At 43.6% G+C, this 27268-nt stretch overlaps 1 protein-coding gene across 1 annotated transcript; it reads left to right on the top strand.

The window, feature by feature from the left end:
• The first annotated feature begins 5212 nt into the window (after positions 1–5212).
• CLDN18 (claudin 18) lies at positions 5213–25634 on the top strand. The gene is made up of 5 exons (XM_056122067.1): positions 5213–5432; positions 20294–20458; positions 21802–21919; positions 24403–24513; positions 25469–25634. Exons 1-5 carry the CDS (start codon positions 5213–5215, stop codon positions 25632–25634), a joined length of 780 nt encoding a protein of 259 aa, XP_055978042.1.
• The last annotated feature ends 1634 nt before the right edge of the window (positions 25635–27268 follow it).

The following is a 27268-nucleotide window of genomic DNA, read 5'->3' on the forward strand; positions in this document are numbered from 1 at the left end:
GATGGACAGATAGATCCAAAGAACAGAAATTAAAATTAGATGGACATTATATGATGTGAATGTAATATAATGAAGGAATGTTTGCAAAGCAATGGGAGCAAAAACATTATTCAGAAGTGCTGCAGATATTATTGATTATCTGTATTTAATAGAAAGTGAACACCTCAGCAAAAAAAATGATGGCCAAAAACCACAAAAGATAAGTAGCTCATTTGATTGCATAAATCTAAGCTTATGTGCAACTTCTACGGTGTCTGAAAATGGAATACAACGTGTTTTTCAAAACATGAGGGAAAAGAGCAAACGATGATAAAAGATCATTTTACACTGTAAAAATACTGAGATCCTTAACAAATAAATAATTCATAAAAATATTTTCAGAAAAAAATACTGAAATGTCCACAAATGAAGAAGAAGTAGAAACTAGCAATTCAAGGAAAGTGAAAACAAAAACCTTCCTAGATATTTTTTTTTAAAAAAAATTCCAGAGGAGTGCAAATTAAAACAGATCATGGACTTGTGTGATTTCCAAAGTGTGTACTATGGATGAGGGTGTGTTCAGATAAGATTCACCCATTCTCCTGCTGGAAAAATAATTCAGAGAAACGCAGACAGTTATGCTTTCTTAAAAAAAATTATTAAGTCTTAGTAATTTACAAAGTCATTTAAAATAGAGTTTCAGGAATCCAGTGTTCCAACACCAGTTCCACCACTAATGTCAGCTGCCCTCCACCAATGTCTGCCTGGTTCTATTTTTTTAAACTTTTTTTACTTCACAACATTTGACATATTAACTCATTTATCAGGAAACTATTCATAAAAAGTTTGTCAGAGGACTAGAAAGACAGCGCACAGGACTGAGTCCATGTTGTTATACTAGAGACCCAAGTTTAATCCCGGGTACCTCATGGTTCCGGGCCACTGCCAGGAGCATCCCGAGAACAGTGCTTGGAGTAAGCCCCACAACTTCCAGAGGTGGCCCGAAACCCAAGAATTTAACCAGAATGTTGGCAGAGAGTTAAAAATAAAAATGTTTATCATAACATATTTTTATTAGTGAAACACCATGAGGTACAGTTATAGACTTACAAATTTTTGTGCTTGGGTTTCAGTTATACAATGATCAAGTACCTACCCATCCCTCCACCAGCGCCCATCCTCCACCACCACGGGTCCCAGCATCCCTCCCACCCCCCCATCACCCCCATCCCACCCTCCCTCTGTGGCAGGGCATTCCCTTTTGTTTTCTCTCTCTTCTTTTGGGTCCTGTGTTTTGCAAGAGAGGCATTGAGTGGCAATCATGTTTGGTCTATAGTCTACTTTCAGCAATAACATTGTTTTTCAATCAAAAAGTAATTGTGAGGAATAGAACCTGATTGTATAAAAATAGATGCTATTTAAGTAAATAATGAAAGATGAATATGCTTATGTTAAGAATACTAATTTACCCCTTAAATTAAGTGCTTAAAATTAAATATCAAATGATGCTTATAGGTAGCTTTACTTGCACATGTACGCAATTAAGTGAAAAGAGAAAAATATCATATTACATAATCTCTTAATTATGTGATGCTTTATATGTATTTATAGAGAATTATATCATACATATGCCTCTCAGAGAGCCCGGCAAGCTACCGAGAATATCCTGCCTGCATGGCCAGAGCCTGGCAAGCTCCCTGTGGCGTATTCGATATGCCAAAACCAGTTACTATAACAGGTCTCATTCCCCTGACCCTGAAAGAGGCTCCAATCGTTGGGAAAGACAAGTAAGGAGAGGCTACTAAAATCTCAGGGCTGGGACAAATAGAGACGTTACTGGAGCCCGCTCCAGTAAATTCACGAACAATGGGATGACAGTAATACAATGATACAGTGATAAAGAATTAATGAAATGGCAATATAATAAAAATTTTGTGTCAACTTTTTAATTGCAAATTTTTCAAATTTTTATTATTTTTTGATTTTTGATTATGAGCACCAAAAGGTAGAATCAGAAATTAGGAATGTACAATATGGTAATATTTTAAAAGAACAACAACTACCAGTTATGTCAATTGTCTTGCTGATATTAGTCCTCCGTCATTTCTAGCTATAAGATTTTATATAGCTGTTTGGCCACTGTCTTTTGCCTAGTAGATGGTGCTGTGTTAATATTTACTAAATGTTATTAAAAAATTAGAACTACAGTCCCACCACCAATATTTTCTCCAATGTCAATTGAATAATATAAACTCTTGAAAAATTATAGCCTAAAATGGCACTGTCAATTTAAACCTGAATATTGGGATTACTTCTCTTATACAAAAAAAAATTATATAATTTTAAAGCTAACTAAACAAAGCAGTTTTACTATGCAACAAACTCAGAGCATGAATATGTCGCTGAGATATATTTAACATGACTTTTCTCTGGGTGTCAGAGCATTGGTCACCCCCAGCAGTGCTTGGTTCCGGATTCAGGAGTCACTCTCATCTGTGACAAAGAGCACCCTCGGTGCTGAGAGTGGAACAGGATTTGGCAACACGCAAGGCTGGTCGTAGCCCAATACTCTCTCTCCAGTGCTATTTAATATGCTCTAGCAAAGCTGTTGCAGGAACAAGAAAGTCAAATACCCTTTTAGACAACGATGGCTAAAGCTCCAGCCACTCATTTCAAAGCAGGAAGTAAAACAAGGCCAGAAGTAAAAATTCTCATCTTCCAGACATTTTAAAATATGTCAGCATTTATTTCACATTTTACAAGTATGTAGACATAGCATTTCTCTCTGTTCATTCAGTGTTTTGCATACATGAGGGGGAGGGGGTAACTTTAGGTTATCTTCTAACTTTTCCATCTTCCAAACAAAATGACTGTCACCATTCCCAACAACACAGCTTAATGTATTAGCATCTGAATAAATTTCCCCCCCCCCCCCTGTATCTTGAAATTTGCATTAAAACATTTGCATAGGGCAGTCACAGGGAAAACTTCCATGAAAAAAGAATAGATAACTTGTTTTTTCTTTTTGGGTCACACCTGGCGATGCACAGGGGTTAGTTACTCCTAGCCCTGCACTCAGGAATTACTCCTGGCTGTGCTCAGGGGACCATATAGGATGCTGGGAATCGAACCCAGGTCGGACGCGTGCAACGCAAATGCCCTACCTGCTGTACCCTCCAGCCCCAAGAATAGATAGTTTTTAATAACCTCTTTTTGTTTTGTTTCATTTTCAATATATTATTTCAGTGTTAGTATAGCCAATGTATTTGGGGAGGAGAAAAAAATTTAATACCATGAAATAACTGGGTACCAGATAGATTCCTTTAACAGTAAAAAAGCCTGGCCCTTGAGACTGAAACAAGAGTAAATTGGATTGTGTCCCTAGAAGGAATGGCAGAATCATCCCTAAATTTTATTCCCACATATTTTAACATGATGACTTCCTCTCCATCAGCTGAGGCCAGGGCACATTTTCTACTGACCCATTCAGGCCTGACCTCCTAACGCAGATCAGGAGTTCCCAAGCTGCTTTCAGCCCTCTGACTCCCTTGCTTCCTCTCTGGGGTTTTCGGGTTCAGGATTCTATTCCCTCCAAACACTGGCCACAGAACCAAAAGCAAGGGAAGCCGTTGAGGAGTGCTGCTTTCACTGAAATTCAGGGGCAGGCCCTCCCTATCTGCTCTCTGTGTTTGCTGAGAATAAAGCCTTGGAAGCAGGGACTGGGTGCACCCAAGATAACATTGAAATGTCCAGACACATAGCTCGTTTCCTGGAGGCCCTGACAAGGGTGCAGGTGGGTGTGTGTGGGTGTGTTTCAGGAACCTTGAAATTCAGATTTGGGGAAAGATAGATGAAAACGTCTCTGAACTCTGGACCAGCACACAGGACCCATGAGAGCAGCTACTGCTCTAACCTGGATCTAATTCTATGAACAAAACGTAACCAGGAATCTCCCCCAACCTTTTCATTTTCATGATAAAATAATTCCTGATGCTTTGACTAACTGTAGTGAAATATTCTCTGCAAAATGTAGAAGACATGTGTGAGATATGAAGGGGTTAGACTATGTAGAGTATTGTCATTAGGCCAGCACATGTGCCCTTGTGAACCTGACTAAGGAAGCTATGACCTTCAGGGGTTGAGAAGTTTGACCCTAAACATCTGGCACACAGAACATTGGTTCCAGTGGCTGAAGAAGATTCTAGCTCTCCCAGTGACCATGTCAGGAACTTTGACTCTACAAGCTCTGGCCTAGCCTCTGAGCTTTCTGGCATCTCCTCTGCCTGCCATGTGGTCCTCACATTGTGCCTGGGTGAAAGGTTGAGATAGAGGTGAAGGGAACACCCCTTTCTCCTCTTCTCAGTTCCAATACCTTTGGACCACTCTGTAGCTCTTGGAGTTGGCTTCCACTCTGGAAAGTGGGGACTACTTAGAACTGTCTCTGGGATGCCCTACAGAAGTAATGAGCACCAGGTTGAAATGCCACTTTTACTGGATTTTCCTTTCTTTTGTTTTGTATTAAGGTTAAACTCATGGTTAAACTTCCCCCCCCCACCCCCCATATTTTAATTCAAAGATTTTAGTTGTAGTTTTTATTCATGACACATCCCTGGTTTCTTTTCTGGAACTAGCCCCCAATTTGCTTCTTGGGAAGGGTCTGTAATTCAGGGTAACTGGGATGTGTGCCCCTTCTTCTATTTAAACCTCACCTCCCTTCCAACTTACATACATGGGGGGTTAGTAACGTCAGCCCTCCCCATTTCAGTCAGACCAAATGGGAGGATGTCAGGGAAAGTGGCGTGAGAGCTGTGAGAAGGCGCGGCAGTCGGGTTTCAGAGGGAGTTTGGGGGATGGGGGGAAGATCTTTTTCTTGTCAGGGAGGTGGGCATCCCTGCAAGCAGCAGGGGTGGAATCTCCCCCAGTGGCCACTTCAGCCCACGTGGTGTGCCCAGAGCCGGGGCTAGGGGGAGGCTGGCACCGCCTCGGGAGCGTGCCCACTCGACGGCGGGAGGCTCAGCGGGACAAGTGGCACTCCGGGCCGCTTCCCTCGCAGATGCGAGAATAATGCCCTTGAGCCTGGAGCGAAACTGGGCTATCTAAGGAAAACACGGTGAGCAAACAGCAGGCCGCGCCGGGGCACAGCCACTGCCCGCAACAGCTCCCCTCGGGGCCAGCCGGGCCCACCCACGCCTGCCCGGCCAGCGGGGCCCCGCGTTCCCCCGCGTTCTCGGCCATGGCCACCACCACGCTGCAGGTGCTGGGCTTCCTCCTGGCCGCGCTGGGCCTGGCGGGCTGCATGGCCGCCACGGGCATGGACATGTGGAGCACGCAGGACCTGTACGACAACCCGGTCACCTCGGTGTTCCAGTACGAAGGGCTGTGGCGCAGCTGCGTGCGCCAGAGCTCGGGCTTCACGGAGTGCCGGCCCTACTTCACCATCCTGGGCCTGCCAGGTAGGCGCACGGGGGACCCCTGCTGCGGGCGCTGAGTCCAGGACCCTCTCTGGACGGGGGTGCAGGTGGGTACCGGGATGAGAGGGGTTCGGAGTGAATGGGGAGACGGGGAGTACACCGCCCGGGGATTCTCTAGTTGCAACCATGGTGCTGCAAATTGCATGCGTGAAGGGCCAGAGCTATCATACAGCGGGTAGAGCGATGGCCTTGCACGCAGCCAACCAGGGTTCAATCCCCGGCATCCCATAGTGTCCCCCGAAACCCAGTCAGGAGTGATCCCTGAGCTCAGAGCCAGGAGGAGTAAGCCCTGACTGCAGACGGGTGTGGCCCCAAAACAAACCCCGAACTTGCATGAGTGCAGTCAGAAGAAAAGGGACACGCAGGAGGACCCTACTTTGCACAGCAAGGTAGCTGCAAAGTTCCAAAGGAAACACAATGGAGCACTGATCCCCATAAATGAGTGTGGGCAGAGGAGGGTCTGAGGGGAAATGGGCTGTTGGGCTCCTTGGGAGAGGGAGATGGGTAAACCGAGTGATGGTGTGTGAAATTAATGTGCATGAACAGCCGTGATTGGTAGTATTTTAAACCACAGAATCTCTATCAATTAAAATAAAGTTTTGGAGGAAAAGTAAAAGCCAACCAAGGAGAAAGCCTGGAGCGGGGGTTCTAGTCCCAGGAGTGGCACCCAGTGGAACAACACTCCTCCCCTTCCCCAGGCCCCAAAAATAAGAGAGAATGAGCCGTTGGGCCCAGCTGTCAGAATTCTTACTCAAAAGCAAGGAAAGTGTTGATTGGGAAGCAGGTACTGGGCTACTGGGTCTTTGTCCAGGCTATGGTACTAGAACAGACCTGGTTCCGGAAGGAGAAATGTATGTCTGGGAATGTCACCTGTCACCTGCTCTGTCTGCTCCTACAGGCAGGAGGGATCTACCTACACATGAAGGTTTCATAGAGTCAAAACAGCTTTTTTTGAGAACTGGTTTCAACACACTTTCAATTTAACCACTTTTCTTTGAAAGTTGGAGTCACAAAAATGGTGTCTTAAGAGCAGCAAGAGCCCTGTGGGCTGCTTTCTTGTGGAAACATTGTGCTCTGCAGGCAGGGTATTAATAAATACTTACAAAAGCAAAGTATCAGTATACAATTACAAAATTAAAATTATAATAATTTCAGAAAGCATTCTAAACAGTTTAAGACATGATAATTTCAAATATGTATCATAGGAGTTGGCACCTGGATGTTCTAGGAGCTGTCTGTTTGTAATTAAACAAAAAGAAAAAAAAAAGCTAGGCAATCCATAGCTTCCAGGAGCAGCCAAGGGGGGAGTTCAGTGAGGAAAGAAAAACATTGTTGGGTTTTTCTGTAAAAAATAAAAAGTACTATTAATAGGTAAGTGGAAACAAATGTGCACAAAACTGTTCCAAGCACGTCAAGCTTTTGATATTTAAATGTGAAATGCAGCAACCAGCTCATCATTTTCAAAAAACTAGATCATGAGGGACAGAGTAGAAGTGGGTTATTGGCTCCAATTTTGGAAGCCACTCATGATGCAGGACCAGATAGAGGACTCCATGGAAAGAAAGCAGGGGGAGGGGGGCTGGAGTGATAGCACAGCGGGTAGGGCGTTTACCTTGCACACGGCCAACCAGGGTTTGATTCCCAGCATCCCATATGACTCCTGAGTACCGCCAGGAGTAATTCTTGAGTGCAGAGCCAGGAGTAAGCCCTGTGCGTTGCCGGGTATAATCCCCTAAAAAAAGAGAAAGAGGTGGGGTTCCAGACTGGAGGGCAGAAACAAAAAGAGTGAAAGCAAGACTGAGTTTTTGAGCTGCTAGCCACAATTTCATTTCAACTCTTAAATTGGGGGGGGGGGGATCAGACTCAAAGTTAAGGCATATCATTTGATTACTCTATGTTCAATAATCTCCTTCAAAGGTACTTCCATACTTAGCAGTTTTGTTCATTTTCTGTCTTTGCACAGGTAGGGTTTTCAATTATTCCCTCTCCACAAACTGATGCAGCCTGGTCACTGGGGACCCTCATTTGTCTCTCTTCTACAAAGATCGCATCTTCCCTAAAGCCCCCTCAGCCCTTCCTCTTCTCCCGTGGACAGTTCTACTCAGAGTTCCCCTCCCTAGCCCCTCTCTGCGACACTCCAAAGGCCTCTCACCAGCCTGTCTGCTCATCCTACCGCTCAGCACCTCCCTTTTTCACTCTTTCCTTTCTCCTCATTTCTTATCATCTCCTCCTTTCCCTGAAAGTTTATAGATTTTTTTAGGGAAATTATTTTTTCCTCCCAACCCCATTTTTTAAAAATTAATGATTAGCTTGTAGCATTATTCAAATGCCAGGGTTATTGTTTAACACACACACATATATATATATATATATATATATATACATGTATAGGATTCAGACTCCCACCACCAAAGTTCAACTGCCCTCCCATCACCAAAACTACCCTTTTTCCCTGTCTTTCTGTACACCTCACTTTCCCTCCGGTAACCACTGTAGTTTTCACTAAATCTAGGGGTTAGCTTTGTTGTGATTTTTTTTCTATTTACTTACTTTGATTCTCTATAGCTCACATATGAATGAAACTTCCCAGTATTGAAATCTCTTCCTTTTTTCACTTAGCATAATCATCTCAAATTCTATTCATTTTGTCCTAAACAGCATAATCTCATCTTTTTAATAGCAGGGTAATATTGCATTGAGTAGATATCCAAAACTTCTTTATCTATCATCTGTTGATAGACAGTTAGATGGGAAAATCTCTAGATTCGGACTATCATCACAATGGTAGTTATTATTGACAATCAAGTTAAAAGACTAAATTTTTCCACTTTTTAAGCTATTTGGTTTCTATTTATCACCTTTTTGGTGTTTGCTTCATTGTGGAAAAATGTCAAGCAGAATCTTCCAGTTGCTCAGCTTTCAGTTTGCAGTTCCCATCTCCCCAGAAATTTAAATATCAAATGCTTTCCATGGTTCCCTGGCCCCAGATTCACTGCATGCAGACATGACCACCTGACTTCCATGGCCTCCTACACCATCCATTTCTTTCTGTGACCCACCTCTGCTTTGCCTCTGCTTTCCACCTATGCTTCTCCTTTTCACTTTACTAGACTTAGGGCTTCGTCATGGCCATTATTCTAACTGCCCAATGTCCTCCTCTAGCATCTCCACAATGTTTTACATAGGAAAGTTCCATCTTGCAGCCCCATACCCCCAGATTAAAGAGGATCCCACAATCTCTGTTCCAAACCCAGAGCTTTCACTTTTGAAAGCTTTTTTGAGAGCCTTAAGTAAGTCCCTGAACCAGGACACTGCACAGAGACCTTAAAAGCATTTATTGATGTCTACCAGATGCCCCAGTGGAACAGACAGCATCAAGACAAAGGTGAGGGCAGCATGAAAGGTGGAAGAATCAGAAGGAGAGGAAAGCAGGGAAGGTGTCACTTAGACAGTTGTCTTTGAGTCTCTCTTCTTCACTTCTTCACTTGATCATGCTGCTCATTTATCTACTTACATTTATTTCCTGTAGTCCCTTCTGCTACATAAAAATTTTTTGCTCCAACTGGAGTGACAGCACAATGGGTAGGGCATTTGCCTTGCACACAGTCGACCCAGATTCGATTCCCAGCATCCCATATGGTCCCCCGAGCACAGCCAGGAGTAATTCCTGAGTGCAAAGCCAGGAGTACAGGAGCAACCCCTGTGCATCGCCAGGTGTGACCCAAAAAGCAAAAAAAAATGTTTTGCTCAGTTCCCAGCATAGAAACTGGTACAAAATAGCAAGCGGTTGACTGGTGAGAATACTTACTTCTAAGTGTTTGTGTGAACCAAAAACAGGTTTCTCCCACCCCTCCCAAAAAAATACACACTTAAAAAGCCTTTGTTTTTCCCCTTTTTTTGAAATCATGGATATCTGTTCCCTTTGTGCCTGAAACATATTCATTTATTAATCCAATAATGTATGCAACAAATGTTTTGCATATATGAAAACTTCTATGTTACCAGATCTAGACTTCTCAGTACTAATTTAGTCAAACTAGTTAATGTCAGCTACTGCGATAAACATACCTAAACATCTGGGGGTTAATACACTGTAAGTTCTTCTTGCCCACAAAAGTCCTTATAGAAAGAGAGTCTCCACCTTCTGGGGCAGAAAAAAGAACAAAGACTAAAGAATAACTGCCTAAGTTGGGAGTAATATACATCATTCCCAGTGTAACCCACTGGCCAGAGCTTGCCCATTGCCCTCGAAGCTGCAAAATGTAAGGGCTGGATTCTTTTTTTTTTTTTTTTCATGCTAGGCCAGAAAGGTTGCTCTTAGCTGGAAAATCTGACTGCCTTGTTCAATTGCACAAGCGGTGAGGAGATCATGGGTCTCTCTGAGAAGGGTTCAGGCTGTGAGTGAGAGGAAGAGCTTCCTCAAATCATATTCTGAGGATTTCCAACAGGAATGCCCCATGCTGGGACAAGGCCTTGAGACTTTTGGTCTTCTCTCTCAGGAAGCTTCCGACAAGACCCTGGGGTCACCTATGCTGCACCTCCCACCACCACAGCAAACCTCTGGGGATGGCACAGGGATGGGTGGGATGGCACTGCCTCTACATCTTCTTTCCCAGATGAGTGGGCTGCAGCAGTGGAGGGAATGGAAAAGCCACGGCCATCACAGTATCACAGTCCAAACCTCTTCTTGGGCAATGAAAGTAGGTTTCAGCAGAAGCCAGGAAAGACTTCTTGGGAGCTTTTTTGTTTTTTTTTTTCCTTTCAGAGAAGGGAAGGGTTTAAGACACTGATAGGCTGTGGCCAAAAGAATGGTGTGAGTTTTTAAAATAACTAGTCCTCATGACCCAGGAGTGACTGCAGTGAAAACTACCATTCTCAAATGCAAATATTTGCTGATGACTTAAGACCTGACTGACTGAAGTGAGGGATGGGCAGGGAGATTTCCAGGAGGGAACGGCTTACAAGAAATTCCAAAGTGGAGCTGGAGCCATAGTCCAGAGGGTAGGACATTTGCCTTTCATGTGGCCAACCCGAGTTCCATCCCAGGCACCCCATATGGTCCCCTGAGCACTGCCAGGAGTGATCCCTGAGCTCAGAGCCAGGAGTCAGGCCTGAGCAACTCGGGGTGTGGCCTAAAAACAAAACAACCATAATTAGCACTGTAGCACTGTCCTCCCGTTGTTCATCAATTTGCTCGAGCGGGCACCAGTAACATCTCACAACATATTGTGAGACTTATTGTTACTGTTTTTGGCATATCGAATACATCATGGGAAGCCTTCCAGGCTTTGCCATGCTGGCGAGATATTCTCGGTAGCTTGCTGGACTCTCCGAGAGGGGCGGAGGAATCGAACCCAGGTCAGCTGCGTGCAAGGCAAATGCCCTACCCACTGTGCTATTGCTCCAGTTCAATAATCATAATTACTTATTTTAATTACATTTTTTAAAAAATTTAAGAAATTCCAAATCTGAGGGCAAGAGGAACATAAGGGGAAAAAAATCGTGAGGGTAGGCAGAGGAAACTGGTTGGTTTGTGGACTCTGAGCTCCCAAAGGAGCTAGAAAGTAACATTAACCAGCCACAACAGAGCACCTAACAGGGATACCAGAAGCCACAGTAAAAACTTTTGTTTTGAGCATGCCAAGGAGCCAGGCTGAAGTTGCAAGCTGGTGAAATGCCTGTAAATGAAGACAGAAGGTTATAGAGAGTTTAATTTTCATCTAAAACCCAGCGGGCATACCAATTCTCCAGCCTCATCAGAGACAGATATCTCAGAATACTGTGAAGGCTTGAGGCAGATATCATTATAACAGTGCAGAGAATCATCACTGTAATCACTATAATTTTTAGCACTTTCTAACTATACCTTCTCTGTTTTTCACTCATCTGATAAAAATGAATTGCCTTTTTTAGAACTTAAAGCTATAGAATAATATCATTCCATTCAACTAGCTATATTATATAACCCACAGATAGATTAATGAGGTGGCAACAACAGAAGTGCTTAGCCATATGCTCTGTGTCACTGAGAGCCCAGCGTTCTCTCAGGTACTCCAGAATCCTGTAGCATGTAGCTCTCCAACGCCAGTGCCCAGACATCAAAACGCTGTCTTTCATTGGCCTGCACTCAGGTTCTTCAGTTTATTCTTCAGCAGATTTGCTCTTACAAAAGTGAAAACTGAGGCTCAACATGCCCAAACTCCCATGGGTAGAATGAGATCACAGGACTGAAAAATATCCAGGTTTGGGTCCTATCTCAGTGCCATGCTCTGGCCCTATTCTTACACTCTGGGTGGAGGAGTTGGTCTCAAATATGAGAATATAGGGCAGGGGGCTGGAGTGATAGCACAGCAGGTAGAGCATTTGTCTTGCATGTGGCCAACTAAGATTCGATTCCCATCCCTTATGGTCCCCAGAGCCCAGCCAGGAGTAATTCCTGAGGGCAAAGCCAGGAGTAACCCCTGTGCATAGTGGGTGTGGCCCAAAAAAGAAAAAAAAAGAATATAGGGCACCTGAGCTCCTTGATCACTTATAACTATATCAGCAACAGTCATGCTGATGAACAGTGAGGAACACCAAGTTTAAAGAGCAGATGATTGACACTCATTTACATTGCCCAGCCCGGAAGTCAGTGGGAGGAAAGAGCCAAGGGCAAGGAGGAGGGTAATTAGAAGGCAGAAACTACTATCCTGGCCTTTTTTGGGGGGGAGAGGGGCTTTTTATATCACACCCAGTGATGCTCAGGAATTACCCGTCGCGGTGCTCAGGGGACCATATGGGATGCTGGAAATTGAACCCGCATCAGCCGCATGCAAGGCAAATGCTCTACCTGCTGTGCTATCGCTCCAGCCCCTACCCTGGCTTTTTGGTGACATTTAATCATATTCTATGTGTCTGAACCACACAAAGCTCTCAAAAAACACATTGATATTCAGATGATGCCAATAATCCAGTATTACTTAGGAGTCAAGATTATCTGGAATATCTTTCCATCCTTATCTTCCCTGTGTTCTGTTGTCTTCGTAGCTTCTCAGTCCCTTTATTTTTTTCATGCCACAAGCTATATCTCCCTTTTATAACAACATGCTGAAAAATAAAAACAAGTGGGGTGAAGTTATGTTACTCTGGGTAGAGTGCTTGCCTTGCATGTGGCCAAACCAGGTTCTATCCCCCACATCCCATACGGTTCCCCAAGCACTACCAGGAATAATTCCTGAGTGCAGAGCCAGGACCCTGAGAACTACTGGGCGTGGCCCTTAAGTAAAAAAATTAAAACAAAAAACAAGAATGACAGAACCAACAACAAAAAGGAACAGCTGAGGAGTTTTCCATAAACATGTCAGTCACATTTAGTAGTAGGACAAGGTCACAAATCCACATTTAACCCAGAGAACAATTCCACAGCAAGTCATCAAGAAAAGAAATACAAGACAGCTCTTACATCTCCTTTATCAAGGAGCTTCTCTGTTGATGTCATTTTAATATTGACTAAAAATTTTATATAAAGTTGAATGTTCCATGTAATATTTCACAATTCCCCCTGAAATCAATTTGTCTTTGTCCATCATTTGGTGGAAGGAATTGGCCCTAGTTGGTGGGGTGTTCAGAAGTTATGAAGTTTAAATCAGATATGGGGGGTGATATTTGATTTGAGGCCAAATTGCTTTCTTTCATCAAAAAAAGAAAATTTCCTTTTAAAATATGTGGGCAAACATCTTAGTACAAGAGTACATGAGAAGGAGACAGCACAGAGAATTGAGACATTGTCTGGAAAGCCCAAGGGAACCAGAACTTTGATATAAATGAGCTGGTTTGTTCTCGATGATCAAAGCTGTCTGGAGCCAGGAATCATAGTGGTGCCTCAGCCTGTGCTTGTGGAAGTTGTACTGAAAGCAAAGGCGGCACCATCTAGTGTTATGGCCTAGTACAAACCAGTCCATGGAACTTCACCTCTTCACCTCCATGTGGACATTCAGCTCAGAGTTACATTGTTGGACCCTGCCTTAGCAATGTGAGGGTGTTGAGGTGGAACCCTTCCCCCACTCCAGTGCCTCCCTCGTCATCCAGCTACCATGCTCATTCCCATCACATCTTGAATTTCCCCGTACCTTGGTCCAGGCCTTTTTATCCCCCCACTCCTTTTCTCAAGTCTTCTTCCTCTCTTGCCTTTCACAGTCCTTTGTGCATGACTTCTTTCACATTTTCCAACCATGATCATCACCATGTTTGAGGATTTGGGTTTGTGCTGCCAATAAAGGACAAAGACATTAGGGGTTGGCAAAGGTAACTTTTTGGAAGGGGAGATGTAGGAGTAATCTGGTGGTGGTTAGGAGCATCTGATTTTCTCAACATCTCTATGCAAAAAATATCATTAAACTGCTCCAGAGCTGAGGACACTCAGCTTTTCTGAAGCTCAACACTTTCCTAACCAAACGCCTAGCTTTGTAACATTCTGTAAGATTCATGGGACATGAAGGACCACCACTTTGATTCCCTGAGATCACTGCAAAATCTAGATCCTTCTGCCTTGTCCTAAAGGACCTTTCCTCTGCTCTCCATCTTTGGCCCCCTTCACCAGACGTTCCAGATCCTCTCTTGATGAAAGTCAAGCTCTGCCCAAAGATTGGCTCCTTATTCTGTCCCATCCCAACAAAGGGTCCAGGTCCAGGTTTTTGATTCCTGATGATTTACCATCTGTCTCATCAGCCTTTACGCTACCCTCCTGTCAATGCAGTCACCAGGGACTTTTTCTCTCAACACCATCCTTTGCCTAGATTATCCCTTCAAATGTTAGGTTATTAAACAAATAAATGAAAAATTTAGAGTAGGAACAAATCATTAATATGTTTTCCAGAGTCCTCCCAGGAAATGCCAAGGTTGGGACTCATCCTAAAGGAACTTTCTCATTCAGTCTCATTCTTTCTCCAATGACTTTGGAGCAGGAAGATATTTTGCAATAGGAAGCAAATTCTGAGTTCCCGTATTTGTTTCTTCCAGTCCTGAGTCCAACCCACTCTATGGATCTGATAATAATTGGTTAACTGGAAAGAATGCCATGGTCACACCTTCAGGGCAGCAATCAGTCTTGAAAGTCCATTTGACTCACCTGTAATCTGTAGATAAGCCCAGGCGGCTGACTCAGAATGTCAAATAAAAGGCAGAGTGACTAAAAGAGAAACCTACTTCCTTTGGTCTTCTACATATTACAGTTTGTGGGGAGGATGAATTAGATCACACCTTGTGGTACTTAAAAGCTACTCTGGCTCTGTACTCCAGGAAAGCATGTGCAGTGTCAGGGATAGAACTGGGGTTGACTGCCTTTAAGGAAAATGCTTTAATTAACTTTTGTACTATAAGAAAGAATTTAAATTCCATATGGTAGAGGCTTCCGGCTAGAAGACAGTCCAAGTGACCACCAGCATCTCCATGGTCGTTAACCAGTTATCAAGGTTTCTAGCAATGATATCTCCTCTCACTTCCTAAACCCTGCTCCTATCACAACTCTCAGAACACCCCTGTAAAGATCTTTCCAGCCTGGAAGATCTTGATTCTCTGCAAGAAAGGAGTAGGGGTAAGTTAGAAGACAACTCTAAACTAAAAAATCAAAAGGCATTCAGGGTCAGAGTAGATCCCAAGTTCAAAGCAACACAAGCACTTCACAAAATCCAAAAGTCAAGAGTGCAGGAAAATAACAAGGCCTTGTCATGGACACCCGACCCAACAAAGGCAAGAGGATGACAGAGCTTGAGGCAAACGCTGGCAGAAACAGGTTGGCTAGGTTCCAGCACCTAAGTGCCCATATGGCACAGCGATGGCACCTGAGTACCAGCAAGTCAGTGACGCTTTACCTTGTATCTAGCAGCATCACCACCCCTTCTCATCCCAGAAGTCCATCTGCCTCAGCCACAGCCCCAGCGTGCATGTAATATGCTTTCAGATCTTGGACCTTAAAGGGGGCACTGACCCCAGCCAGGATTACGTCATCTTTCATGGAATGAGATATATCCTTTATCCTACTTGGTTAATTATTCTTTGCCCACTTACTTGCCTCGTTGGTTGCTTGGGTAATTGGTTTGATTGTTTTATTTAGCCAGACTCCTTTCCAGGTACCCCTTAAAAAGGATAAAATGATTTTTGTCCTCTAAATAGCCTAAGGCTTGGCCTACCCCCCCCCCCCCACCGGCGGCCCAGTGGCCGCCATCCGTCTGAGGCCACTGGATAGTCACATTTGGGCCCCCAGTGACGAGGCACACAGGGCCTCACAGGATGAGGGTGGAGCCGGGCTTGTCCTCCCCACCCCAACGAGACCCCAAGTCATCGCCCACGAATGGCCTCTCTGGCTCCTGATCAAGCTGCTTAACGGCCATGATCCCAGAGACTCAGAAACAAATCTCAAAACCCAGTGGCGTTTGGCAGAAATGCATCTGGATTCCACAGTACGTTACTGTCGCCGGGCCACCCCAGGGAGGAAAGGGTGTTGTCCCTCCGCCTGCTCCCTCTTGGCGACTTGGTGGCTGTCATCCTCCAGAGGCCATTGGACAGTCAGGCTTGGGCCCGCAGTGACGAAACTTGTTGGGTCTCACGGGATGAGGGGGGAGGTGGAACCGGGCCTGTCCTCCCCACCCTAACGAGACCCCAAGTCATCGCCCACAAACGGCCTCTCTGGCTCCTCATCAAGCTGCTTAACGGCCTTGATCCCAGAGACTCAGAATCAAATCTCGAAACCCAGTGACTTTTGGCAGAAATCCCTCCAGATTTAAGTGTTAAAATTTCAGAACTTCAAAACCACATGGCCCTACTGCAGCCACACGACATCATATGTTATTCATAACCAGCAATAGAACACAAATTGTCTATTGTTGCCTTTTCAGCAGATCTGAGTGTTGGGGTAAAATCTTAAATAATGGTGGGTCTGGTGTCAAAATAGTGAATGTGATCAAAGTAGAGAGAGAGTAATGTAGAAATCATCTGCCCCACAGGCAGGGGGAGGGTGTGGGATGGGGGTATACTGGGATTTTTGGTGGTGGAGAATGGGCACTGGTGAAGGTACGGGTGTTTCATTGTATGACTGAGACTTAGACCCAAAAGCTTTGTAACTGCTCTCACAGTGATTCAATAAATAAAATTATAAAAAATGGAAAAAGAAAAAAAAAAGTAAGGTGGAGTTCATGCACAATTCAATCAGCTAATCAGTGACTGAATAAATAGCAGTACTCCTACAAAATAAATAAATAAATAAATAAATAGCCTAAGGCTTAAAGTATTAAAGATAGATCTGTTTTTTAAAAATTCTATCAGATTATTGAGGAGATATGGAATTCACAGGAAAGACCCAGAAGGTTGTCTCATAGAGAGAATATCAAAGTCCCTTTCTCTTCTCCTATAGAAGAATAGAAACAACAACCAAAAACAGAACAGCCCTGGGAATAACTCCTGAAGTCTGGGTTTATTCCAGTAGGTCCTTTCCACAGATTGATAGCTTAATGACGTTCGTTTAAAAAGATAAAACCAAGATTAATGCCAGATGTTTGTTGAATTATCTTCCTTCTTTTTAAAGATTTTTTAAAATATTTTCCATTTGTTTCCTTTATTTAAACATTATGTTTTACAAAGTTGTTGTTGATGCATTTGTTATATCATGATTTTCAATATTCTAACACCCATCCCACCACTACTGTGACCTTGCCTCCACCATTGTCACCATTTTACCACCCACCTCAAATCTTTCCCCTTAAAAGGCAGCTCAGATAGAGAAGGGAGCACAAAATAAAGGGTGTTGGGAGGTTCCTCTCAGGATGGGAAATGCGTGATGAGAGTAGACTATAGTCCGAACAAGATTGCCACTCAGTGTCTCTTTTGCAAACCACAGCATTCAAAAGGAGAGAGAGAACAAAAGGGAATGCCCTACCACAGTGGTAGAGTGGGATGGGGGGAAGGGGGGTGGGAGGGATACTGGGACTGGTGGTGGTGAAGAATGGGCACTGGTGGAGGGATGGGTATTCTATCATTGTATAACCGAAACCCAAGCACAAAAATTAGTAAGTCTACAACTGTACCTCATGGTGTTTCACTAATAAAAATTTAAGAAAAAAAACTTTCCCCTTAGCAGTATTACATAATTTATTTTATATTGCTTGATACAACTAAACAACTAGTGTAATTATCAAAAAATACTTCAGTAAAAGAAAATTTGTGAAAATTGTCCTATCTCACCGTGGGGTCACTGAGTCCTTGTCTGAGGTTTTACTAAGATATTGCTAGGTGAGGGGCTGGAGCGATAGCACAGCAGGTAGGGTGTTTGCCTTGCACACGGCTGACCCGAGCTCAATACCTGGCATCCCATATGGTCCCCCAAGCTCCACCAGGAGTAATTCCTGAGTGAAGAGCTAGGAGAAACCCCTGTGCATCATCGGGTGTAACCCCCACCACCCAAAAAAAGATGTTGCTAATTGAGCCTTTTGTATTAATGCTTTTGTTTATTGAAGTTAGTTGGCTTCTATGTTACTTTCCCATATAATTTTGTGTGTTCCTACTGTGATGTCAGTATTGTAGAATTTTGAGGCCACACTTAGGCTGGTGCTCAAAAAACTCCAGAATATTTAACCAAGTCATGAATTTAGATGACTATGATTGTGGGGTGTGGATGTGACCACCAGGGCTTCCAGAAGTAAGAGAAGGAGGCTGCCTGCCCCCACTCTGAGAAGGTCCCAGAGTTCTCAGCCTGAGGACTGGTGTACGTGGAATTTTTGGTAGTTTGGTACCTTCTCAAACCTTAGCCATGAGCCAGTGGAGTTGGGCCGTTCTTATGGCGGCAGCTGTGGGATTAAGGGTGTGACAGCCAGGACTTCAAGTGTACCCCAGGGTTTTCAGTCCAGATACCAGTGTATCCATGAATTTTTGCAGCTAATTGACTCTTCCTATATTTAATCATGACTGTAAAGTTGGGCCATGAATGAGCTTGCATGACAGTGATTGTGGTATGTGGGTATGGTTGCCAGGAATTCTGGAAGTACAGGAATACTGGAGGAAGCGCTCTCCCACTCCAAGAAGACCCCCAAATGTAAAATTCTCTTTTCAGCAGGGAATCAAAGTTTAAAAATCAGTAATTTCTTCATATAGAATAGATCATAACCAAGTGAATGGAGGACAATGGCATGGAATTCAAGTGGTTGTATATTGTTATCTCTACACAGAGATCTCTGCCTGTAAGGATCGCCATTCTATGACATTGAAAAGGGTTCTTAATGGATTTTGCATGACTAATACCTTTTATTTCAATGTTTTTCACTGATAACCAATTTTCCTGTCATGACAGATTGCTTTGAGATATGTGCCTTAAGGTGAATAAGCTGTCACTGGCCCTGGAAACCTTCCTAAAGAGATGAGAAATTTCTTCCCAGAATTTTTTTTCTTGAGATTCACATTTATAAATAATCTCCTGGGGAAGGTTACTCCCTGGGTTTATTTTCAGAAACTATTCCACTATGTGGTGTTAGCCTCTATTGAAGAAGATGTCATTTTATAGCCAAGTTCCATGTTTGGAAGATATTTTCGGCTAGAAGTTTACAGATCACTGTACCTTGGTGGCAACCAGAATTTTACCTATTTTTCTAAGATAAGGTTTCTCAAAACCCTGTACTGTGATGGAAAAGTAAGCTTTTTGTGACAGTTCTGGATATGACCACTAGCTCTGCCTTTCCAATGGTGTGTATGTTTGGAACCATATAACCTCATAACCTCTATGTTTTGATCATAAAATGGAGGTGAAAACCCCCTGTGTTGTGGGGGGTTTTATGTGGATTACATGTTTTAATATCTGGAAAGTCCCCAAAATATTTCAGCCAGACATAGCTATTCCCTCTGACAGCAGGGTAGACAAAGACTTTGTTTCATATCACATGGTTCTAAAATTGACTTTACGGAACCACTAACAGCAGGGGACTTTCCTTCTGGAATACTCAAAGAAAAAAAGCTAATTTTTCTCCTTTATACTTTAGTGGGATTTTAGTGGCCCTAAATAATTCCCTACTTTGGTATAAAATAATGAAGACAGAGATTCTGTCTGCTAGTAACTGTCTTCCTCATGCCCCATCGGGGGGCTCAGCAAAAATTGTCAAGATGATTTGTCGTTCTTTAAGATTTGACTGGAGGATCAATCATTGCAGGATAGACCCAGCAAAACCACAACTTCCATAGATTTTCAAAAGAGGACTCCTAGTACACTAGTCAGGCTGCAAGTCTGTAATTGATAATAGTAGTCTTATATTTACACTCAAAACCTAAAGCATACCATGAGTTGTAGGAGTTTAAAAGAATTGTCCCTTTGCGGGGGGCGGGGAGGAAGGCAAATTTACCCTTGGCGTATCACATAGTAACCTTGCCCTATTCTATGCTATAAACAAACAGTGGGTCCCCAAAATGGACTCAACTATGAAGTATTGAGCCCACAAAAAAGTTAGAAGGAAACAATGTTTCAGAAGAAATCAGGACAATATAGCTTTATTAATAACTCTATGAATAATTTTAATCTTACCTGAGTCAAACCATTTCCCCTTCCTGGATCTCAGATTACCAAGTTTTATAGGGAACAAATAAACCAAATACATTCCTCCCAGTTCCAACTGTCCAACTTTCTAATTGTGCATGCATCTCACTGCATCAAACATCTGGCATTTCCTACAATCCCACGTCCCTTTTCAATGGCAAGTTCATGGTTCATGGACTTGCTCTTTTTCAGAAGTTTGGTGCTGATCTGCTGTGATAGCTTAAATGTACTAAACCAGGGCCTATTTCTAGCCTTGAGGTGGTTTCAACGTCTGCTTAACCTCCTCCTTATCCCGTAGCCATGCTGCAGGCAGTGCGAGCCCTGATGATCGTGGGCATTGTCCTGGGAATCATTGGCCTCCTGGTGTCCATCTTTGCCTTGAAGTGCATCCGCATTGGCAGCATGGAGGACTCTGCCAAAGCCAACATGACACTGACTTCAGGGATCATGTTCATCGTCTCAGGTAAACAAGGAGCCCGACGTTCCCACTCTCTGCTGGGCAGCTGGAAACATCAAAGCAACATCACCCTGGCAGGGGAAATAAGGCTTCTCCTGACAAATCATGGTTTGGCCTGACCTCAAAGCTTTTCTCTTTGGGATTCAAGAGCAGAAATTAAGACCCAGTTATACTCTACAGAATGACCCTGAGTGCTGAACCCACTATCAGTTGCCATCCCAGTTTCAATATAGGAGACTAAGTCCTTAGGAAATGTTGTTATTCAGCCTGTAAAGCACTATTTTAGTAAGTCTCTGGAAGTTGACTTTAAGGGCTTTTTTTATAATATAGTTTAAGTTATAGGTTATAGTAGTGTTTACGTTTATATTGGTGATTTACTGTCACCACCACCACCACATGACGCTCCCTCTTTCCCTATCCCATGTCACCTATGTCTGACATTCCTCGTCTCCACCCAGTCCCCTCCCCACTACTTGTCAATTGACATTTGTGCATTGGGCATATATTGTTACCTTCCTTAGCACACCCATGCATATATTGTTACCTCCCTTAGTTTCACCTATGTGGAGGTCTGAGCCCTCCACCTATGCCCTCATGCTATTTACAGTCAACCTCACTATTGTCCCCATTTCTTTCCCCCACTCAAACGTGGCATTTTCAGGTCTATAATCCAGTGTTCAAAATTTACCACTGAACAATATTATCCATACCCTTGCTCTGTTTCTCTGTATATCACAATTTAGAGATATCCTGTATTTGTCCTTCTGCCCCTGGCTTGTTTCACTCAGCATGATAGCCTCTAATTCTATCCAAGTTTGTATGGTACTGTATGACTTTATTTTTGTAGTTGCATAGTATTCCATTCTATTTGTGTGGTATTCCATTGTGTATATATACCACAACTTCTTTATCCATATATGTGATGTGGGACATTTGGGTTGTTCTCATATCCTGGTTATTGTACTGAGAGCTACAATGAAGGCAGTGTGCATAAATCTTTTTTAATTAATGTTTTGTGTTTTAAAAGTAGAGGCCTACCCAGCTTAGAGATAAACTGTTAATATCATCAATGGACTAAGTCTCAAATACTTGTACTATTAACGCTGGATCCCAATTTGCATGTAAAAATCTCCTGTGCACTTGAAAATCTTCCCACACTTGGGGAAATAAGCGTCCAAAGCACCAAGCACAGTATTCAATATGTTGTGGAAGTTCAATAATCAATGTTTGTGTTGGTCATAGTCATAGAGATGGACTATTCTACAATCTACCCCATTAAGCACACATCACCTCAGAAACAATGTGATCCCTAAGGCTGACTCTGAAACTTTCCTGTACTTGCCCCACAGGTATCTGTGCCATTGCTGGAGTGTCTGTGTTTGCCAACATGCTGGTTACCAACTTCTGGATGTCCACTGCAAACATGTACTCTGGCATGGGTGGAATGGTGCAGAGTATTCAGACCAGGTAACCTCCTCATCTAGATTTCATAGTCTATGGTGAATATTGCTGTAAAAATCTGATTAAACACATATGCCTAATATGACTGTCAGTGCCTGAAATAGCAAAAATTTATCAGAGGCAACCATACCATATCATAAATCAACAATGATCTGTAAATTCATAAACTTCATTTCAGTGAAATATCCTTGGTGATATGAGTTGAGGCTGATCTGACATTTGCATTGAAATACAGCGACAGCTCGTGGTATTTATCTAACACTTTTACACAGGCCCCATTGTGGTGGCAATGAAACAGACACTATTAACCCAGGCATGTTAATGAACATCAACCCACATCTTCAGTCTGTGACAAGACCCTAGCTAGGGAGAGGTAAAAGCTTGAGGAGAAATAAGTGATGTAGAGTATAAGAGGAAAGCACTAATTTTCACTCTTTCTCTCATTCATTCATTCATTTTACAAATGCATTAAACAGCTGCTGTGGACAAGAAACTGTTCTGTATTCTGGGGATGAAAACAAAATCCCCACTCTGACAAAAACAAGGATCTAGCAAGAGATTCTTTAATTTGGTGTCAGATAAAAGGCAAAACTTTTAAAAGACAGAAGAGCAATTCCAGAACCTGTTTTGCACCTTCAAAAGATGTGTTTCATAGCAATCAGCAGCAGCAGATTCTGGAGAAGAAAGATCTTGCTTGGGGAGTGGTGTGAATACCATTCCTCAGAGACCCGTCATACCAGGAGAGGCACATTTGCTATTTCTCTTAGACAGGATGTAATGATTCAGCAATCCATTACTCCCTCCTCTCTGGAACTCCAATCCCCATATATTTTTTTGTTTTGTTTGAAAAATGAGAAGGAAGTGACTCCTCAAAGATGTCCACTTCCTCCTCCAAGATCCTCCATGACCTTTAGTTGCAAGGAGCACTTAAAGTTGGCAGACCACCCATTCTGACATGCTGAGAACTTTCCCCAGTCTAGTACTGAAAGGCCCACATCCTGGGGAGCTCCCATTGACACAGGCACATGAGGGTGGTTGCTCAACCTACTTGCAAGATTCCACCTTGCCTGCTGGGTCTGGGTGTGACAGGCCCCACCCCCAAGGAGACACCTTCCACCACCTGACTCCTAACACTGATATCCACCGTCACCCTCTCACACCATCTCCCTCAGACCTACCCACATCCTTGGGTAGTTCGAGATACAGAATTCTGACAGGCTCCAGGAAACCTTTGTCCCTGGATAAGCAATTTTTCTCTTCTTTCTACCTCATCTTCTTCAGTCAGAAGTCACACAAGATCATGTGGCTGCCAGGAAGAATGGCAGCTGTCGGTTAATGGGGGCTTGGGCACTGGCACCCCTCTTAGGCCTGAGATCCCCTTCTCTGCCATTGACCCATTGAGAGCTAATACTGGCAGAATGTCAGGCCTGGACCAGAGTAAAGACTGCTTGCCCTCACACTGTACACAACTTTCTGGATACTTTGGATGAACCTACAATTGAATAAATTATCAACCTTACCAAATGAGAAGTGCCTGAGTTGGGTTACTCAGAAACAGAACCTGGGAAGATCCTTGTGCAGGAATCTATGAAAGAACAGAGCCCACTGGGGAACTGGGTGATCATGGCTGGTTTCAGTTGAAGTCTGGGAAGCTGTGGGGAATAGGTTGCCACTCAGAGTTGTCTTGATGTAAAATGAAAGAATTTGACTTATGATTCAGCATCTGTCAGTCTCTACATGTGGGCACAAGGCTTCGCTGCTCCTGGAGCTTCCTGAAGATCAGCAGGTAAAGGCAAGAGAACACAGGACCAGGGGACTGCTACCAAGATGGTTTAAGGGGCAGGGGAACCCACTGCATTGTTCGCCATGAACCATTAACTGTTCCTCAATGTAATTCTTTCTGAAGATTATGTTGCTACCTGAATAAACGATTTCTTGAGGTAGATAAAAATGAATCTGGGGGGCGGGGTGGTAGTACAGCAGGTAGAACATTTGCCTTGCAATCAGTCAACCTGAGTTCAATCCCCGGCATCCCATATGGTCCCCCAAGAACAGCCAAGAGTAATTCCTGAGTATAGAGCCAGGAGTAGCCCTTGAGCACTGCTGGGTGTGATCCAAAAAGAAAAAAAAATAAAAAAGAATCCATACTCTCAAACTTCTCTTAGCAAACCTTCAACACACTCTCTTTGCCAATAGGGAGGGAGAGGATTTCCTGAGAGGCTCCATTAGAAACTTGGAATAAATTCTACACCTGAGTAACGCTGGGTGCACAAGAATCAACCCCACTGCTTTTTGACTGACTAGCTTCAGTTCCAATTCTGTTCTTCAGGGTTGCTGAGTCGATTGGCTGTGACCCGGAGCAGCAGGTGTTCATGGGACAACAGGCAGGGAGAGATGTGTGATCCAAACATTGGGATGGAGGAGGGGATGAGCAGGTGCACGAGGGAACCTAGACCATCAATTCATTCCCTGCTCTGTTTCCTACTCAGGTACACCTTTGGTTCTGCTCTGTTCGTGGGTTGGGTGGCTGGTGGCCTCACGTTTGTTGGAGGTGTGATGATGTGCATCGCCTGCCGGGGCCTAGTGCCAGAGGAAACCAGGTGCGTCTCTCATCCCAATGCAATCAGCTGTTCGCATTGTGCATATATTGCTAATGTGTCATCTTGCAACATGAATGATTAAGTAAATGAAGGCACTTTATTAAGTGATGGCTCATTGAACCTTCTCTTTTATGAGGAAGCTAAATAACAGACTATTTTAGTCTAAGCAGATTAACATGTGGTCTTATCTTCCTTGGGGGAACCCATCCCTCTAGGTTCCCTCTAACTCCAGTGTTCTGGATGGTTCTCACTTGGGAGTAGTTTTTCAGCATACCTCATTTCAGAGAATACTTGACAACATTGAAAACACTGCTCATTGTTGCAACTTTGGGACTAGAGGCAAAGGAGTGGATTAGGACCAAGGATGTCACTAAGAATCCTAAAGGTCCCCACAACAAAGACACGTCTGTTGTGAAATTTTAGAGGTATTCTGCTGCTGAGAAACCCACTGTGTCTCCAAAAGTAGACCTGGACCTGGGGGGTCTGAGTCCCAGCCTGGTTCTCCCGCTAACCAGCTGGTGACAAGTCATTGGCCCTTTCTGAGGTTCCAAGGAGCCTCTGGAACCTCACTGGTAAATAAGTTTGAGAGGAAATGAGCTGCATAGCTTCCAGTAGGTTCCAATTCCACCCTCAAAAGTTCTATGGTTCTTTGGCAAAACCATGTACCCAGACATTGTTCTGGTCCAGCTTCACTAATTGATAAAAGGAACTTGATTATTTGACAGAGGAAACTCACCAGCCTGGAAAAGCTTCTACAATCCTGCAGGAGCAGAAAGTCAGTGTCAGTCACCCCTGAAGACAGGGGTGATTCAAGGTCTCAGTTCACCCAGGATGAAAGGGTTTCCTTGGATACTGGACTTTTGAAGCTGAAACAGACTCCATACATGTGGGGAGGTTTGTCCTCTGACCAAATATATTTGTGGTCATGCAATGCTGCTTTTTCTTTTTTTCCCAGCTACAAAGCTGTGTCTTATCATGCCTCAGGCCACAACGTCGCCTACAAGTCTGGAGGCTTCAACGGCCCCTCCGGCTTCGGGTCCAACACCAAACCCAAGAAGATATACAGTGCCCGCACAGAGGACGAGGTGCAGTCTCATCCTTCCAAGTATGACTATGTGTAGTGTCCAAGGCCCCTCAGCATGAGCTGAAGAACCTCCCCCCAATTAGCTTTCACCCAAAAAGCAAGGACATTTTACCTTGATTCCTTATTGCTTGAGTCACAGTTGGAAGTTGAAAAAGCCTTGATTTCACTAATGGTGCGGCCACATGACCCTGACCATATGTCTCTGTCTCTGCATGCTCCATGGCAAAGAGCTAAGAAACCAGGTATGAGTCTGAGACTCTCCCTGGCTCACACTTTCCAGTCCTCTCTGACTTCTTCTGAGCTTTCTAATCCAATGGTAGAATAGGGTTTGAGATCCTACCAGATACAATGATTTACACACTCTCCCTCTCCTTCTGGTCAAGAGCCCATTGACGAACCATCTCCCAACTCTACCCCCAGCAAAATCCCAAAATGAAAAAAAAATCCATCAAAAGACATCATTTTCTGCATTTTGATTTTTGCTCCCCTCCCCCAGTTTTACTATAACAGTCACTGATTGAAGAAGAGGTGACAGGGGAGCAATCTTGGTAACATCTCCATATAGGAGCTGACATTCTTCCACCATATGACCTGGAATATTACCTGGACCAAAGTGATTGTAGTGAGATGAAACCCAGATATTTGACTTACTGGCATCTGTTTAGCCCAGTAAGACTTCCCTGGGGCTTCCTGAATTCACTGATGCAGGGACTCTTTCTGTCACAGGCCAGAGAGATGGATTACTTTTTGATAATATAAGTCTATTTGTTATTCTGAATTTAGTTAGAATAATGTATTCATGAAATAATACACTGTCTGTGCTTTAGCCTCAGCCTTGCACATAGAGGAACACGAAGAATTCATTGCTTTGATGTTGTCAAGATTGTACTTTGCAAATATCACAATCAAGTCCAAATTTCATAAAAAGCACTCTGATTTGAATTTTCCCTTTGAGGTCTCCAGTACTCTGATTATACATGATGGAGTCAGTGTAACCCATATGTTCTGTTGCCATGCTCCTTCCAGCACCCATGGGTGTAAATGGCACAGCGCTTACTTGGCACCACAATCGGCCCTGCTACTCTGAAGGTGTCCCATCCACTCATTTGAGAGTGGTTGAATATTTCAACACAGAAAATTATTTGCAAGCCACATACCTTCCCTGTGTTTTCATCACTGATTCTGAAATGCCTAAACTCCCTCTTTCCAACCTACAATCCCATTTCGGCACCAAAGCTGCCCCCTCTATCCACTCTATCCAGGAAACTGAGAGAAGAGCTGTCTCCCCATTACCAATGTCAGGAAGCAACATAGGTAATTGTAGGAGTGGTGAGTCATTGGGGTATTATTGGAGATTTTCAAAAGTCATCACAGCAATACCACATATGAAATTGACCTATAAGGTCACTTGGATGAGTTAAATAGTCAAAGAGAGGCCTTTAGGCCAGACATAGAACGTCTGAGGAAAGTGGTTTTAGGCCAAATAAGATTGGGTGCTCTTGGAACTTGTTATCTGAAACACGGTAGGGGATAACTAGATAAATCAAAGTGGGGAGGGGGATAAAGGGCTAGATGGAATAGGAAGTGGAGAAATTCAGTCTGTGGTGATGGGTGAGATTCTCAGAACTGGAACTGAAGTTCTGGGTCCAACTGAAGTTCTGCCTTCCTCCT

The sequence above is a fragment of the Sorex fumeus genome, unplaced genomic scaffold (assembly GCF_029834395.1).
Source record: "Sorex fumeus unplaced genomic scaffold, SorFum_2.1 ptg000044l, whole genome shotgun sequence".
In the NCBI taxonomy this organism is placed as follows: domain Eukaryota; kingdom Metazoa; phylum Chordata; class Mammalia; order Eulipotyphla; family Soricidae; genus Sorex; species Sorex fumeus.

What these genes read in the sequence shown, in the direction of transcription:
- CLDN18 (XM_056122067.1), top strand. Translation starts at nt 5,213, where the DNA reads ATGGCCACCACCACGCTGCAGGTGCTGGGCTTCCTCCTGGCCGCGCTG. An exon ending in CACCATCCTGGGCCTGCCAG is followed by an intron (nt 5,433 to 20,293) that starts GTAGGCGCACGG and finishes CTTATCCCGTAG; the next exon opens with CCATGCTGCAGGCAGTGCGA. An exon ending in GTGCAGAGTATTCAGACCAG is followed by an intron (nt 21,920 to 24,402) that starts GTAACCTCCTCA and finishes TTTCCTACTCAG; the next exon opens with GTACACCTTTGGTTCTGCTC.